At 36.0% G+C, this 16,165-nt stretch overlaps 1 protein-coding gene across 1 annotated transcript; it reads right to left on the reverse strand.

Moving 5' to 3' along the window:
- Nucleotides 1-1,780: 1,780 nt before the first annotated feature.
- On the reverse strand, nt 1,781-15,953 carry LOC137005196 (zinc finger protein 420-like). Its single transcript, XM_067366014.1, has 7 exons — nt 14,770-15,953; nt 13,581-14,607; nt 12,972-13,018; nt 8,868-9,882; nt 5,327-5,333; nt 3,095-3,179; nt 1,781-2,817 (listed from the first exon to the last, which is right to left on the reverse strand). The coding sequence occupies exons 1-7, from the start codon at nt 14,852-14,854 to the stop codon at nt 2,135-2,137; spliced, it is 2,949 nt and encodes a 982-aa protein (XP_067222115.1). The 5' UTR covers nt 14,855-15,953; the 3' UTR covers nt 1,781-2,134.
- Between the last annotated feature and the right edge of the window lie 212 nt (nt 15,954-16,165).

Raw genomic sequence — 16,165 nt, forward strand, 5'->3', positions numbered from 1 at the left:
TTAGTAGCATATAAATCATTATATATGTAATGTTTTATGTACAAAAACAGCAGACAGGCTGAATGAAAATGTAAATTCATTCTCTGACAGAAGGTACGCTTATGGAAAAGCAGAAATACAGTGGTTACTCCTGAAAACAAGCAGCGCTGCACTTATGAACACTACTTTATCAGGCATCATACTGAGGAAAGATAAAAAGATGTCATCGACTTTTATGAAGTGTTGTTATTAGCCACACCCTGCTTCATTAGAAAAATGCAACTTTTCTGTGACATGTGTACTTCTTCTGTGTATAGACGATATAATAATTATTCTTTAAGAAGAAAACTGCCATTTGAAAAGAAAAGCATGTTTTGAGATGGTTTATAAATAAAAAAGATATCTTACAATAAACAGTTATCGTGGAGATAACTGGTTCATGATAACTGTTTATTATAAGATAACTTGATCATGATAACAGTTTATAAGAAAGACAAGAAACTGTTTTTTGTAAAAGTGTTTAATAAAGAGCATGCTAGTAGAATAGTAAGGAAATAACGTATTATTAAGAGACAGTTATTACCGTTGAATGTATTGAAGACGAGGCGCAGGACATAGAAAAGGAGAAGAATCCAGTAGACGAATCCTGAGAAGATTCATGGAACTCATAGGAGTGGAATTCCAAAGAAGATGACTTCAAGAGTTCAGATTGTCAATTAAAGGCTGGAAGATAAAGAGAACAGCAGAGGCTGCTTCTCATCTGTAGAACGTCACCATAACCAGCGCTGATGTTGCCTTGATTGAAGAATTTTTTTATATTTATACTTTATTTAATTACTTATATAGCGTGTTTGTAGAATATGTAATTCTAGAAATATAAATTTTTAATAAATAGATAAACTTAGAACTTTATAACTAAATTTGGCCTCACATGGCATTAATTTAACCCTTCCCTCTACCCGTCTAGGGGTTGGGAGGGGAAGTAACAAAGGAAAAAGCATAAAAGAAATTGGGGAAAAAAGTAAAGAGGGAGGAAAAAAGTGAGGACACACTTCAATCATCTGTACCAGACTGAAGATGATGACATCAAATTAGATGTATATGAACAAAAGGTGTTGTATAAATTAAGCTTTTGGGACCAAATCATTGATTTTCTTCATCTCACATCATTTACTTTACTATATTTAATTTTAAAGGTGCCCTAGAATCAAAAATTGAATTTATATTGGCATCGTTAAATAACAAGAGTTCAGTACATGGAAAAGACATACATTGAGTTTCAAACCCCATTGCTTCCTCCTTCTTATATAAATCTCATTTGTTTAAAAAACTTCCGTAAAACAAGCGGATCTCAACATAACACTGACTGTTATGTAACAGTCGGGATCATTAATATGTATGACCCCAATATTTGCATATATGCCAGCCCATGTTCAAGGCATTAGACGAGGAAAGGCAGTATTCACGTCTGGATCTGTGCACAGACAAGGTAAGCAAGCAAGAATAGCGAAAAATGGCAGATGGAGCAATAACAACTGACATGATCCATGATGATAGTATGATATTTTTAGTGATATTTGTAAATTGTCTTTCTAAATGTTTCATTAGCATGTTACTAATGTAATGTTAAATGTGGTTAAAGTTACCATCGTTTCTTACTGTATTCACGGAGACAAGAGTTGTCGGTATTTTAATTTTTAAACACGTGCAGTCTGTATAATGCATAAACACAACTTCTTTCCTTTCAACTTCAATTCCAACAGTGTAGAATTAGCCGTTAGCCACAGAGCATAGCCTCAAACTCATACAGAATCAAACGTAAACATCAAAATAAATACTTTACTCACATAATTCGAAGCATGCATACAGCATGCATGACGAACACCTTGTAAAGATCCATTTGAGGGTTATATTAGCTGTGTGAACTTTGTAAATGCTCTGTAATATAGTCGAGAGCTTGTGTGGCAGGGAGCAGGCGAATTAAAGGGGCGGCGCTGCCAAAATCATTGTATAGTTAATGATGCCCCAAAATAGGCAGTTAAAAAAAATGTATTAAAAAAAAATATGGGGTATTTTGAGCTGAAACTTCACAGACACATTCAGGAGACACCTTAGACTTATATTACATCTTGTGAAAAAGCATGTTAAATGTTGCTCACTGTGACGATGTATGATATTTCTTCATGTGCCTGAGAAAGCTTTTTGAATATCTAAAACTTTCTCCACACGTAATACAGTGGTATGGCCTCAATCCAGTATGAAGTCGCTCATGTGATTTTAGTGATCCCAACCGAGTGAAACTCTTGTCACAATATGAGCACTTGTAAGGTTTTTCTCCAGTATGAATTCTTTGGTGCCGTTTCAGTTCACCAGATGTAGTAAAGCTCTTCCCACAGTCACAACACACATGATCTTTCACTTCATTATGTGTTTTCTGGTGCTGTTTTAAACTGCTCAGCCATGAAAAACTCTTTCCACAGAGAGAACACACATAAGGCTTCTCGTCTAAATGAACTTTCAGGTGGCGTTTTAGATCTGATGACGAAATAAAATCTTTACCGCATTGATCACAGTTGAATCGTTTTTCTCCAGAGTGATGGAGCAGATGTTTATTCAGACTTGATGCTTGAGAAAAACTCCTTTCACACCGAGTGCATGTATACGGTTTCTCTCCAGTGTGAACTCTCATGTGTCTATTAAGGTTTCCTTTTAGTTGAAAACCCTTTCCACACTGAGTGCAGGTGTGCAGCTTTTTGGCGTTTGTTTCTTCAATTCTTAAGTTATGATGTTCCTCAATTTCCTCCAGTTCTTTTCTTTGCTCCTTCACTTCCATCCGATCTAAAAGAGACATAAAATTATTTTTAGTTCAAGTGAACCCTGATTTAATAGCAGGAATCAACAGAAATCAGTTATCAAGATCTTTGATGTGCTCAATTCAGTTCTGTCATTCTCTTGTTAATATGATCAAAATGTGTATGACAGCTGTTATAGCCTACAAGATTATGATTAAAGATAATGATTATAATTATATAAGAACGTCTGCATCAGTTATTATTCATATTATTTCACAGCCACCAAAGCAGTCAACAATGAAGAATCAAGAACGAACACCAACCTATTTGTTCCTCAGTTTCTTCATCTTTTATTCTGGATGGTTCTGGATCACTCATGTCTTCAATCTCCTCTTTAATAAACTCCATCTTTAACAGTCACACAGATTTCAGCTGCTACATCTGGAGTTTGTCCTTCTCTTGTAGGATGATGTGAATATTCCCAGTATTTATTGGTGAATTGTTGTGGGAGGAGCTTCACTGCAGGTGTGAACTGATCAACACAGGCTCATTGGAAAAACGTACCCGTGTCAACATTTTTGCAAAACGCAAAATACATACAAAAAAGTACATATCACTGCAGTTTCTAAACACTAGATGCAGTAAAAAAAAAAGAAAAAAAAAGCACTTTTAATTGTTTTCACACACAATTATGATTACAGGGCCAAATTATGGATTAATAAAAACTTGTTTTCACGCGCTTCGTTGCTTAATAATGTTATGACCTCAAAACATGTTTTACCATAGTGCATGATTTGTAAACGAATATATTTTGTTATATATATATATTTTATTTATAGTTTGCATCACTTACCAAGCTCCAGATGTTCAAGGGGTGGTTCAGTGTTTTTTTTTTTCTAGGCTGATTGTGTTTTTGGGGTGCAGTTTAACATGTCTTAATGCTTCGTTTGTTTGAAAACACCTCTTTTTCCACTGTCAAATGAACGGCTTGTTTGACTTCCTGGTTTTAAGAAGCCACTCCCTACAAAATACGCAATGTGCTCAGATTGGTTAGCTGGCTCACTGTATCCAGAGCCACCGTCATTCGCTGAAGCATCCGGAAACGCCACACCCCTTACCATTGTTACTTGTGCTTCAGTGGAAATGTAAATAATTGCAATTATATTGCCGTATCAAATTGAGCCCAAATCAGACCCAGATAAGAGGGTCAAGCAGAAGCTCTGCAATCGTGGCTTTTAAAGGACGTTTATGAATGGTATTTCATTTTTTTATTTGTCTAAGAGTTTAGATGCTGTCACTGCTGTTTGTTAGCTTAAAGTGTAGAAAATGCATCCAGTGTAGAAAATATCACAGATTATTATCTTTTGACACGTTGCGTCACTTGCGTCCGGTGTACACAACTCTTCTGCTTACATTATGCCGCACGACATGGTCTCGCCCACTTTGTTGTGTGTTCCCAGGGGCAGTGTTTTGCAGGGTTTATGATGTCACCAACCCAGGAAGAAGCTCGTTGTAGTCCAAACCGGTCATATTTTATGGCAGTTTAATGCCTACACTTTAAAAGACAATATCTCTAGTTTGCATTGAACTTTCAGCGCTGTAACTTTGCAGGTACTGTTTATGCTCAAGCAGCAACATTACTCACTAACTTAAGTTAAAAAAGTGAAATCGCAATGAACCACCCCTTTCAGTTTTCCTGATGTAATAAGTTTGCTCAGTAACAGTACAGAACTCTTAGCCTACTTGCGATGCGAAAAGCTTGGGTATCACATGAAAGACAATAAAGTAAAAGCTTAAACACAAGAGTTCAAAAACAAGCTAAAATGCCATGGTTAGGATTGCGTTTTTCTGTCACATTTGCACTTTTCTGTCACCATTGCTTTTGTGAACACTATTGGGCAGGTTTAGTGTAGGTGTACATTATTAAACGTGATTGAGCATTAAGCTTTTAGCACCACACACCGTACATTTCATTTTCAATTCAGAACTATGGTGAAACGTACAAACTCCAACATAATAACACATTACCATATTCACATTCATCTGTTCTAGAAAAAAAGATTGACACAAGTACTTTTTTCTAATGAGCCTGAGCTGTAACTGATCACTGTGGGATACTGGAGAATTTTATTTTTATTTTTAATTAATCTAAATTAATTTAACATGTCTGTTTTATGATAGAAATATCGAGAATTTGAATGCAGTTACATATTAGTTGCATTTATCACCAGATTTGCTTAATTATTTAATTACAAAGTCTAAGAGAAACAACAAAGCCATCGTGTTTAAATGAGCTGCTGAAAAGCCTCTTTGTCTCCAATAGTCCCTCTCATTAATAGTTTTTACCTCATTCATTATGGTGATGTCTGAGTAAAATTGGCATATTAGGCACATTTTATTGGTGTCAACACACATCGTAGTCACAAAAAAACTCTCTGCCAACCTATAATACTCTAAATAATAAACCAGGACACATTTTATTACATTAGTACTTAAACACGTAAACTCTGGAGCTGGTTAACGTTAAACTCTGTAATCTGACAAAAATCTCTCACCTGCAGACTGGAAATATACGACATCCGAAGAAAATATTCCACATTTGTCCTTTATTCACGATCGTTTACAACGTAGATTTCAGCCTCAAATGGTGAACAAGTTTCAGCACTCGTCTCGTCTCTCGCGCTTCTCTCTTCTGCGCATCCTCAAAGCGCATGGTGTCATGTTTCTTAAAGGGGCCGCAAATTTTTAAGTAAGTAATTTTTAAGCATTTTTTTTTATTATTGTTTGCTTTTGCATTTTTTTGTGGCATTTCTGCCCCAGTGAGATAGGAAACAGTAACAGTATAATATAAAATATAATATAACCAGTATAATATAAACATATAAAGAGACAGTAGAAGGAGATAAATTACACTAAATTAATTTATTTTGTGGGGATATGATAATGTGTGTACACAGCGTGTTGAAAAGATTGCTGCGCCTCGAGAAGACTACATTCTGTGATCAAATAAAATTAACTTGTTTACACACTCCACAGCACCCCCAAGGTTTAACTGTGAGGTTTAGTTTGCATGCTTAGGATTTATCATGGATTCACTGAATTTACGGCCAGCAAAGCAACATGTAGCAAATTCAGTTTTACTTTTTAATAATTATTATAGCTAGAATACTCGACTATTTGTTCACACCCCTAGTTATTACATTTTACATTTTTTATTTTCGATCTACTTCCTTAACCATCTTTGTTGCTTCTGCATATGTCAACGCCTTTGAAATCTTGACGTTTTGAATTTTCACTGCTTCTTTCCTCACATGACACCCACCTTAGTCAGCGCTGTGTTCACTTCCGCAATTACAACGCAATTACAGAGGTGATCACATCCTCAGCCCAGCTAACCAAAATACGTGACTGTTACGTAACTGCAACGTAATTTGGTGACCAAACTTTCATCGTGGCGACGTAACTACTTACGTCGTGGCAACCGGAAAAGTGAAAGGTGCCTATACGTCGCCACAACGTAACTTTGTGACGTTGCCAGGTAGTAACTGCGACGTTGTGGCAACGTTGTGTATCAATAGTTGTGTGTTGGTCATCAGTTGGTAATTCTTATATTTATTTATTTTTCTATGGGCGGACATGCAGTAGTTTAACCTAATTTATGTCCTCATTTGCCCAAACTAATGTAAAGGCTATTCCAACAGCTGTGAACGATGAATGCAGACTCGAAATTAATTCAATTCATTTATTTTGAGAAACACACAGAACATAAACAAAACTCCAAATAAAAATAATAAAATACACTCAAACTATAAATAAAAACATATAGCCTACAGCGAAACATAAAATAAAAGCATTCAAGACGTTTTGCGCTCAGTATCATTAAAAACATATGCTATGCTAACGTAACATTTTGCTAACATATATTTCAGACGATCAAGGAAATCACAGAGGTAAAAATAGTAACAAAAGTACTTAAAGTAGACTGTGGGTAATGTTACTTAACCAATCTGACGCAGTTGTTGAACTTTATTGCTATAAAACTGACGAGAAACACGGAGAAACGTCGACGCTGTCCTCTCCAGCAGCTTGAATGTTTTCCCGGTTGCCATGGCAACTCTAACGGCCACCTGCACTAACGTAAACATAACAATAAAAAAAGGTTTTGCGTCTTTCCAAAGTTAACTTTATACATTTTTATAAAAGCCATTTATTCGTTGTCACCTCGGAAAAATAAATTCTTCTCTCAGAAAAATTAACTTTACGCTGTATGTCACGTCACTATATATAAAAAGCAGTCATCCATACTCTGATTTGGTGAAAAGAAACATTTTTTTTCTTAAGGGGACATTTCAGTCTTGTGTCTGACATTTAATTACACGTTTTATATTGCAAATTCTGGTAATAATAACATATAAAGAATGAGTAAATGATGGTAATGAAATTACGAGCACATGACGTTGCTGTTACGTTGCCAGTAAGTCATGGAATGACCATTATATTACGTATAGAGGACGTATCTGGAACGTTCTTGGTAATCTTGTAACGTTAGGAGAACGTACTGACGACGTTGTGATATGGTAATGTGATGGTAATATTATTACGGGCATACAACGTTGTAGTTACGTTACTATTAAGTCATGGAATTACCAATATATTACGAATAGAGGACGTATCTGGAACGTTCTTGGTAATCTTATAACGTTAGGAGAACGTACTGACGACGTTGTGAGATGGTAATCTGAAGGTAATGAAATTACTGGCATGCGACGTCGTAGTTACGTTGTCAGTTAGTAAGTCATGACATTACCAAAAAGTACGAATACATTACGTAACTGTTACGTCGTGTGTTAGCTGGGAGTCTTGGATTTAAGCACTCCTATGTCAACACTATCAATGCCAAAATGAATCCGCAGCAGTCAGGTGGTGGAAGTAAGAATTCTGTAAGTTGTTTACGTTCATTATAATTTGCTTTGAGACATAAGGTAATTTAAATCCTGAAAGTTGACTCCAGGGCTGCATCCAAAATCGCATACTCTAATTAGGTGCTTAATTGAATAAGTAATTACTTAACGGCTGCTAAAAAGTAGGTATGTAGAATATAATCCGGACGTACTACATTCACCATGTTGTCATAATTACTACTCATTTATGAGTACTGTAAACATACTTCTTTTGTCACATACTGTTTTTGCCTACTATAGTATGGAAGTATGAGAATTTTTTTACATCATCTTTCTCCATCACAACATTCATCCTCCATTTTCAGTTCACTTTCTAATCCTCTCTGGTCCAGTCACAACCCAGTGTTGCCAACTACATCTAAGGTGCGTTTGCGCCACCTACTGGAGTGTAGAGCACTGTGTATGGGAAAAGGGAATAAATCCCCCAATCCTGTTATTCTGGCCTTATGATTTTGATTTAATTTCTATGCATTATATACTTAACTTTTTAGGTGTTATTTAGGAGAACCCAAAGCAGGGGAGTCATTTCACTTTTAAACTTGAAATAAAAATAATAATTTAAACAATTTTGGCCTATCTGGCCTATTTTGAAGTAAGTCATGTTACAGCCCTCGCCACTTGGACAGTCATAATATTTCAAGTTTTCTTTTTATATTGAACAGAAAATTTGGAGTTAAAAATCAGATTAAACAAAAGAATCAAAACTATGTGTCCTGTAAATCCTGTCCTGTGTCCTATTTTTTATTGTTTTATGTATTGTTTTTTTATTGTTTAAAATTTTACATTTACTGAAAGTGTTACCACATTGTTTATTAGCGGTGACTTTTAAAGAATAAAAAAGGAACACAAACTGATCATTATCAAATATGTTTACTACAGTATTACAGTTTAAACACACTGATGTTATTAAACCACAACCATTCTCAATCAAAACAAGGTGTTATATTTCCTAGAGCACATAAAAATTATTTTATTTTACACTGTAAATGTTGTTGACTGGTAAATCTTAAGTATTTCAAGTTTTCCTAGCATTTCAACAAATTCACAGCATTAAACTAGATGTCATGGTGTTTTTGGGAGAAATTCCATATTTTGTTTATTTAACGTATTTGACATGAAAATGAATGAAACTCACTGTGATGAGTTCTTATGACATTTTTTCAAATGAGTGTGAAGGCTTGATAAATGTCTAAAACTCTCTCCACACTGAGTACAGTGGTACGGCTTCTCTCCGGTATGAAGTCGCTCATGTGATTTCAGGTGTCCCAACCGACGGAAACTCTTGTCACAAGATGAACACTTGTAAGGTCTTTCTCCAGTATGAATTCTTTGGTGCTGTTTCAAATGTACAGATGCAATATAACTCTTCCCACACTCCAAACACACATGATCTCTCACACCAGTGTGTATTTTCTGGTGCTGCTTATAGTGAGTCATATGTAAAAAACTCTTTCCACAAAAAGAACACACATAAGGCCTCTCATTTGTATGAATTTTTAGATGTTTCTGAAGACTTGATAACAAATGAAAATCTTTACCACACTGATCACAATTAAATGGCTTTTCTCCAGTGTGAACACGCAGATGATTTTTGAAACCTGGTGCGTGTTTGAAACTCTTTTCACACTGAGTACATTGGTACGGCTTCTCTCCAGTATGAACTCGCTCATGTGATTTCAGTTGTCCTATCTGAGCAAAACTCTTGTCACAAACTGAGCACTTGTGAGGTTTCTCTCCAGTATGAATTCGTTGGTGCTGTTTCAGATGACTAGTTGTAGTAAAGCTCTTCCCACAGTCCAAACACACATGATCTCTCACCTCATCATGTGTTTTCTGGTGCTGTTTAAAACTGTTTAGCCGTGGAAAACTCTTTCCACAGAGAGAACACACATAAGGTCTCTCACCTGAATGAACTTTCAGGTGTTTTTTAAGATGTGAAGCTGAAATAAAATTTTTACCACACTGATCACACTTAAATGGCTTTTCTCCAGAGTGAACACGTAGATGATAACTGAGACTTGATGAATGAAAAAAACTCTTTCCACACTGAGAGCAGGTGTGCAGTATTTTGCGTTTTCTTCGAGTTTTTAAGTTACAGTGTTCCTCCTCAACTTTATTCAGTTCATGTCCTTGTTTCACATCCTTCCAGTCTAAAACAAAATATTATGTAGTTAAAATCATTTAGATTCAATAGCAGAAGAGAACAGGTAGATACCCGATGTCTGTAATATCAAGTATCAGATCTTTTATGTTCCAAAAGTTAGTTCAGTTGTTCTCATATAATACAATCAAAATGTGGTTGGCAACAGCTATATACGATCATAATCATTTAAATGCACTTCTGTATAATAAATCTGTTGAACTTAAGTTTTAATGTTTCTCAGCAGTCAACAATGAAGAATCAAGAACAGACACCAACCTGTTTGTGTCTCAGTATCTTCATATTTTATTCTGGATGGTTCTGGATCACTCATGTCTTCAATCTCCTCTTTAATAAAGTCCATCTTTAACAGTCACACAGATTTCAGCTGCTACACCTGGAGTTTGTCCTTCTCTTGAAGGATGATGTGAATATTCCCATTATTTATTGGTGAATTGTTGTGGGAGAGACACCAGATCTACAAAATTAAAAAATAAGTTATTTAATTTACTGAATAACTTTATTTACATTTAAATTAAGTAAATATATGTTTTCTGTCAGAAATAAGTATTTTGAAAGATAGTTGCATTTAAAACCAGGTTTGTTTAATTCTTGCCCAAAGTCTGACAGAAATAACAGATAATAACATATACAAAATAGCATGTTTTGAGAGACGCATGACATTTCTAAATGTTGATTATGTGCCTATTCATTATAAACAGCAACCTTTTTATTTTGGTTATGCCATTCATGCATCACTTTACAAAATGGTGTGAGCACTAAGGGGTTAACTGAGCTGCCGAAAAGCATATTTGTCTCCAAATTTCCCTGTTTTCACCTCATTCATTATGTTTATGTTTGAGATCTTCTGTAAACTGCCACATTAGGCCCATTTTATTGGTGTGAACATCTGAGACAGAGTCTGAGGAAAAACTCTCTGCCAACATATTATACTCTAATTAATAATAAACCAGCGTTATAATAATGTTAAAATGTTAAGCTGAATAATGTAAAACTCTAATATAATCCGAGAAACATATCTCTCACCTGTACGTTACACTGGTAATAAATACACCGCATCAGACGAAAATATTCCACATTTGTCCTGCTTTCGCGATCATTAACAGCGCTTTCAGCTTCAATTGGAAAAAAGTTTAAGCGCTCGTCTCATTTCTCTCTTCTGTTTTAGTCACTGTTGCCCACTATTTTCAATGAAAAGCAGCTAAAGCCCATTCAAAATGTCGCTAAGATAATTTCATGCTAATTAGCACATCAATGACGACATTACGTCGCGCCCCTTCCAGATGAACTTGTTTTCATCATCTCTTTATTTTTCTGTATTTGTTGTCAGACAACGGGACGAATATTAAATAAGTGACTGAAACGCGACCCATTCATGTAGTCACTTCCAAGCTGCTTTGCACTAAAATCCTGATTAATAATAGAGACCCTGCCTGACAAAATCACTATATATAATATAAAGACAGTTGCTTTGGTTTCGGTTATGATCGCTCAGGTAGGTAGCAACAGAATATCTATTTTCTTTCTTCCGTTACAGCCTCTATTGAATGCGCTGCTCCTTTCAGCCACTCTATCTTCTGCGCATCCTCAGTACGCGCAGTCATTCTTCTTAAAGGGGCCGCAAATATGTAATATTAATGAACAGCATTTTTTTCTATCCTGTTTTTAGCCTTGTCTTTCAAACACACCCTTTGATGGGCTACATTGCAGACTTGGAATTAAATGGCCACTACTATGATTGGGTAACAGTTTTGAATATTAAAATATTTTTAAAGGTGCTCTATGTAAGAATGACAGCTAGTGGTTGAAATGGGTACTGCAGTCCAAATTGAAAATATTGTTTGATTTAAAGGGGCTCTATGTAAGTTTTTGACTGTACTAAAGCAGAAAAATACCATAATATGTTTGTAGATATTTATTAAACATGATCAGCTCACATACTTGTTTCTCTGAAAACCACTGCTACAGCCAGTTATTTTACTTTTAAATTTGTGTTCCATGTCAGAATTTCTGTTTTTGTTTCCATCTGTGCAAGACTACACATTGCTAAATTACCCAATAGTATTTCGCCACCCTGGGTTGCCAGTTGGCGAAAAACACATGCAGCCAATTGCAGCAATGGAAGCCAGAGAACAAACTGGTTCAGAGATTGCAGATTCTACCCGACCTAAAAAGCCTCAGCATCCATCTAAAAAGTGTGCTCAACACACAGCGATTGTTTCCTGTGACTGAAGCAGATTTAAATACTTACACAACTGGCTCTGACTGGACGCGCTTGAGCGCGATCAGTCATAAGTATCCATTTAAATTCATATTCGGCCTTACAATCGTTAAGTGTGTCCCCGGCTTTATTGACATTATCTGGAGCTTCATTAAAATTAAAGTTTATCCACACCATTGTAATGTTACAGAGACTGTGTTTTTCCACAACCTGGCACTGCAAAACGATTCTCAGGTTGAGTTGAAAGGTGGTGGTCCTTCATCCAGCAAGAAATGTCTGTCCGGCAGGCTGAGATGCGAGCAGCTACCGTCGGATCATCTAACTGGAATGAGAGGTAGAGTTGTATGTCATCAGTATAGCAGTAACAGGAAAAAGCATGTTTCTGAATGACAGGTGACAGAAGAGATGTGGCCCTGAGGCACCCTAGTAGCTAGATGTTGCAACTTAAGACACATCAACTCTCCACTACCCCCGGAAGGACCTACCTGAGAAACTCAAACCATTGGAGTGACATTCCTGTACAAAACAAACTGTGATTAGTTGCTTTACATGTCAGTCAGACAGCCTCTGTGTGGTTTTGGCCTATGGAAGCTGCTAATGAAGTCCAGATACATGACTTCGATATTATCTAAAGTTAATGAAAAGTCATCAATATAAGAGGAAAATGTATTTGTTTACAAACATTTATTGTGTCTAAAAGTAAAGTTACCCATAAATCATTTGTTTATGGAACTGTTCACATTTCAATTTCATATTTGCGATCATGCTCATATTCGGGACAACCAATTGTTTTTATTAGACCTACATCATATTAAACAGAGGGAAAACTCATCACATGGATTTTTTTTCCATTTTACCTTGAATTATGATGGAATTTTTCTTATTTTTTATAGCATTACTGCCCCTGTGTGACAGGAAACAAAAATTAACCAATTAAACAAGTGCAAAAGAATAAAGGTGGAGCCCTACATCCAAATTTGGTGAACTGAAACTTTGGTACTTTATTGCTTCCAAGCAGACAATTACAAAACAAACTCCAACCTCTGTGTATGATACAAGACCTGATCATTTGGTTTACAAGAATACTGTACCTTAAACATATTCATCAGAGTATTAAGACATATTTAAATTCATTAATGTGATTAAAACTGTAACTCATTCTCCATGTTCATTAAATTGATGAATCAAGACAATATGTTGTTTCAGTTTATTTCTCACAATTACATTTACAATCACAACACAATTTAGTACACTTAGTAAATAATGTATTTACATTGAAATATCAACTTTAAATAAGACATATTAGCACAAAACCCATCCTGACAGAAATAAACTACAATGATTTCATTTACACTCAAAGAGTTCTTGACTGGTAAAGCTTCAACTCTTCAGTCTTTCTAGTTTTTTCAAGCTTTTCACCAAATTGACAAAATTAAATAAGATGATATTGTGCTCTCACAGTTTACTTCTGAGATACTTGACGTTGCACACCACATTTTTTCATATGTGAGAGAAGGTTTGGTAAATGTCTAAAACTCTCTTCACACCAAGTACAGTAGTACGGCTTCTCTCCGGTATGAACTCGCTCATGTGTTTTCAGGGTTCCAGACTGAGTGAAACTCTTGCCACAATATGAGCACTTGTGAGGTTTTTCTCCAGTGTGAATTCTTTGGTGTCGTTTCAGTTCACCCGAAGTAGTAAATCTCTTCCCACATTCACAACATACATGATCTCTCACTTCATTATGCGTTTTCTCATGCCGTTTACAACTTTCCAGCCTTGAAAATCTCTTTCCACAGTGGGAACACAAGTGAGGCATCTCATCTGAATGAACTTTCAAGTGTTTTTTGAGATATGCTAATGAATGAAAATCTGTTCCACACTGATCACAGTTAAATGGCTTCTCTCCAGTGTGAATGCGGACATGATGTTTCAAACCTGCTGCATCTTTGAAACTCTTCTCACACTGAGTACACTGGTACGGCTTCTCTCCAGTATGAAGTCGCTCGTGCACTTTTAGATGTCCAGACTGAATGAAACTCTTGTCACAATGGGAGCACTTGAAAGGTTTTTTTCCAGTATGAATTCTTTGGTGCAGTTTCAGATACTCAGCTGTAGTAAAGCTCTTCCCACACTCTGAACACACATGATCTCTCACTTCATTATGTGTTTTCTGGTGCTGTTTGAAATGATCCAGCCTTGAAAAACTCTTTCCACAGACAGAACACAAGTGAGGCTTCTCACCTGAATGAACTTTCAGGTGTTTTTTTAGATGCGATGATGAAATAAAGGTTTTACCACACTCATCACACTTAAATGCTTTTTCACCAGAGTGAATGCGCAGATGATTACTAAGACTTGATGTTTTAGAAAAACTCTTTCCACACTGAGAGCAGGTGTGCTGCGTTTTGGCTTTATCTTTTTGAGTTTTGAAGTTACAAAGTTCCTCCTCAACTTCTTCTAGTTTATGTTCTTGCTTCACTTCCATCCGGTCTAAAACAAAATATTATGTTAAGATAAAAGTTCAAATGCACATTTTTGGATATCAACAGCTATGCAAGATAATAATTTAGATGCAATTCTATATCTTAAATTAAATTTTAGCTTTAATGTTTCTCAGCGTTCATTAATGAAGAATCAAGAATTAACAACAACCTGTTTGTGTCTCAGTATCTTCTTGTTTTATTCTGGATGGTTCTGGATCACTCATGTCTTCAATCTCCTCTTTAATAAACTCCATCTTCACACAGATTTCAGCTGCTACACCTGGAGTATGTCCTTCTCTTGTAGGATATTACACTCCAATAATAAATCAAAACAAACAACGCATTTCATTACATCCATAAACATGTAAACTGTAATCTGTGAAACAAATCTCATACGACATTTTGTCCTTCAGTCACGACCCAGGTGAAAATATACTATAGTAATTTATAGTAAATACTAAAGTGTCTTTGAACCATACTATAGTAAAAGTACCTGAATTAATGTGCCGTGGTAATGCTGCAGTTCCTGTGATAACATAACAATAGTGATTATATTGTGTATATTGTGTATAACAATATACACAAGGAGTCTCCAAACTCGGTCCTGGAGGGCCACTGTCCTGCATAGTTTAGCTCCAACTTGCCTCAACACACCTGCCTGGAAGTTTCTAGTATGCCTAATTAGACCTTGATTAGCTGGTTCAGGTGTGCTTAATTGGGGTTGGAGCTAAACTCTGCAGGATAGTGGCCCTCCAGGACCGAGTCTGGAGACCCCTAATATACACAATAGTTTACTGTAGTAAAAACTAAAATATACTACTACAGTATTTATTACAGTTGATCAGTTCACTATAGTTAATACTACAGTACGCTGTAGTATTCATTAACAAAGTGTTTATAGGCTACAGTATACTAAAATTCACTATAGCATGGTTCAAAACACTATGTTTACTATAAATTACTATAATATTTTTTTTAACTGGGGATCGCTGGATAATCCGCATTTAAACGACGCCATTACGTCGCGCATGCATTCTGCCACTGTCAGCCTTTCAAAATAAACTCGTTTCATCCCTATATTTTTCTGTTGTCTGACAACGATCTAATATGAAACAATCACTGAAACGCGACCCATATGTTAATCAGCACTTCCAGCTGCTCTGCACTATAATCCTGGTTTATAATCGAGACGCTGTCTGACAAAATCATTAAGATACACACAAGATAAAGACAGTTGCTTTGTCTACGGCTATATTTACACATAAAATGATCGCTCAGGTAAGAAACAACAGCGTACCTATTTTGTTTCTACTTCCAAAAGCCTAGACTGAATTTGCTGCTCCTCTCAGCCACTCGCCCTTCTTTCTTCTGCGCATCCTCAGTACGCGAGTGTCGTCATTCTTCTTAAAGGGGCCACATATTAATAAGTAAATCACATTTGTCATCGCTAGAGTGGAGAAAGTTGGTCTGTATCCCAGTGTGCATACTATTCAACCTATCCGCCCTAAACATTATTGAATATTACTAATGCCACATACCTATTATGCACATTGAGACGCAGGCTT

This window comes from Chanodichthys erythropterus, chromosome 17, assembly GCF_024489055.1.
Source record: "Chanodichthys erythropterus isolate Z2021 chromosome 17, ASM2448905v1, whole genome shotgun sequence".
Lineage (NCBI taxonomy): Eukaryota > Metazoa > Chordata > Actinopteri > Cypriniformes > Xenocyprididae > Chanodichthys > Chanodichthys erythropterus.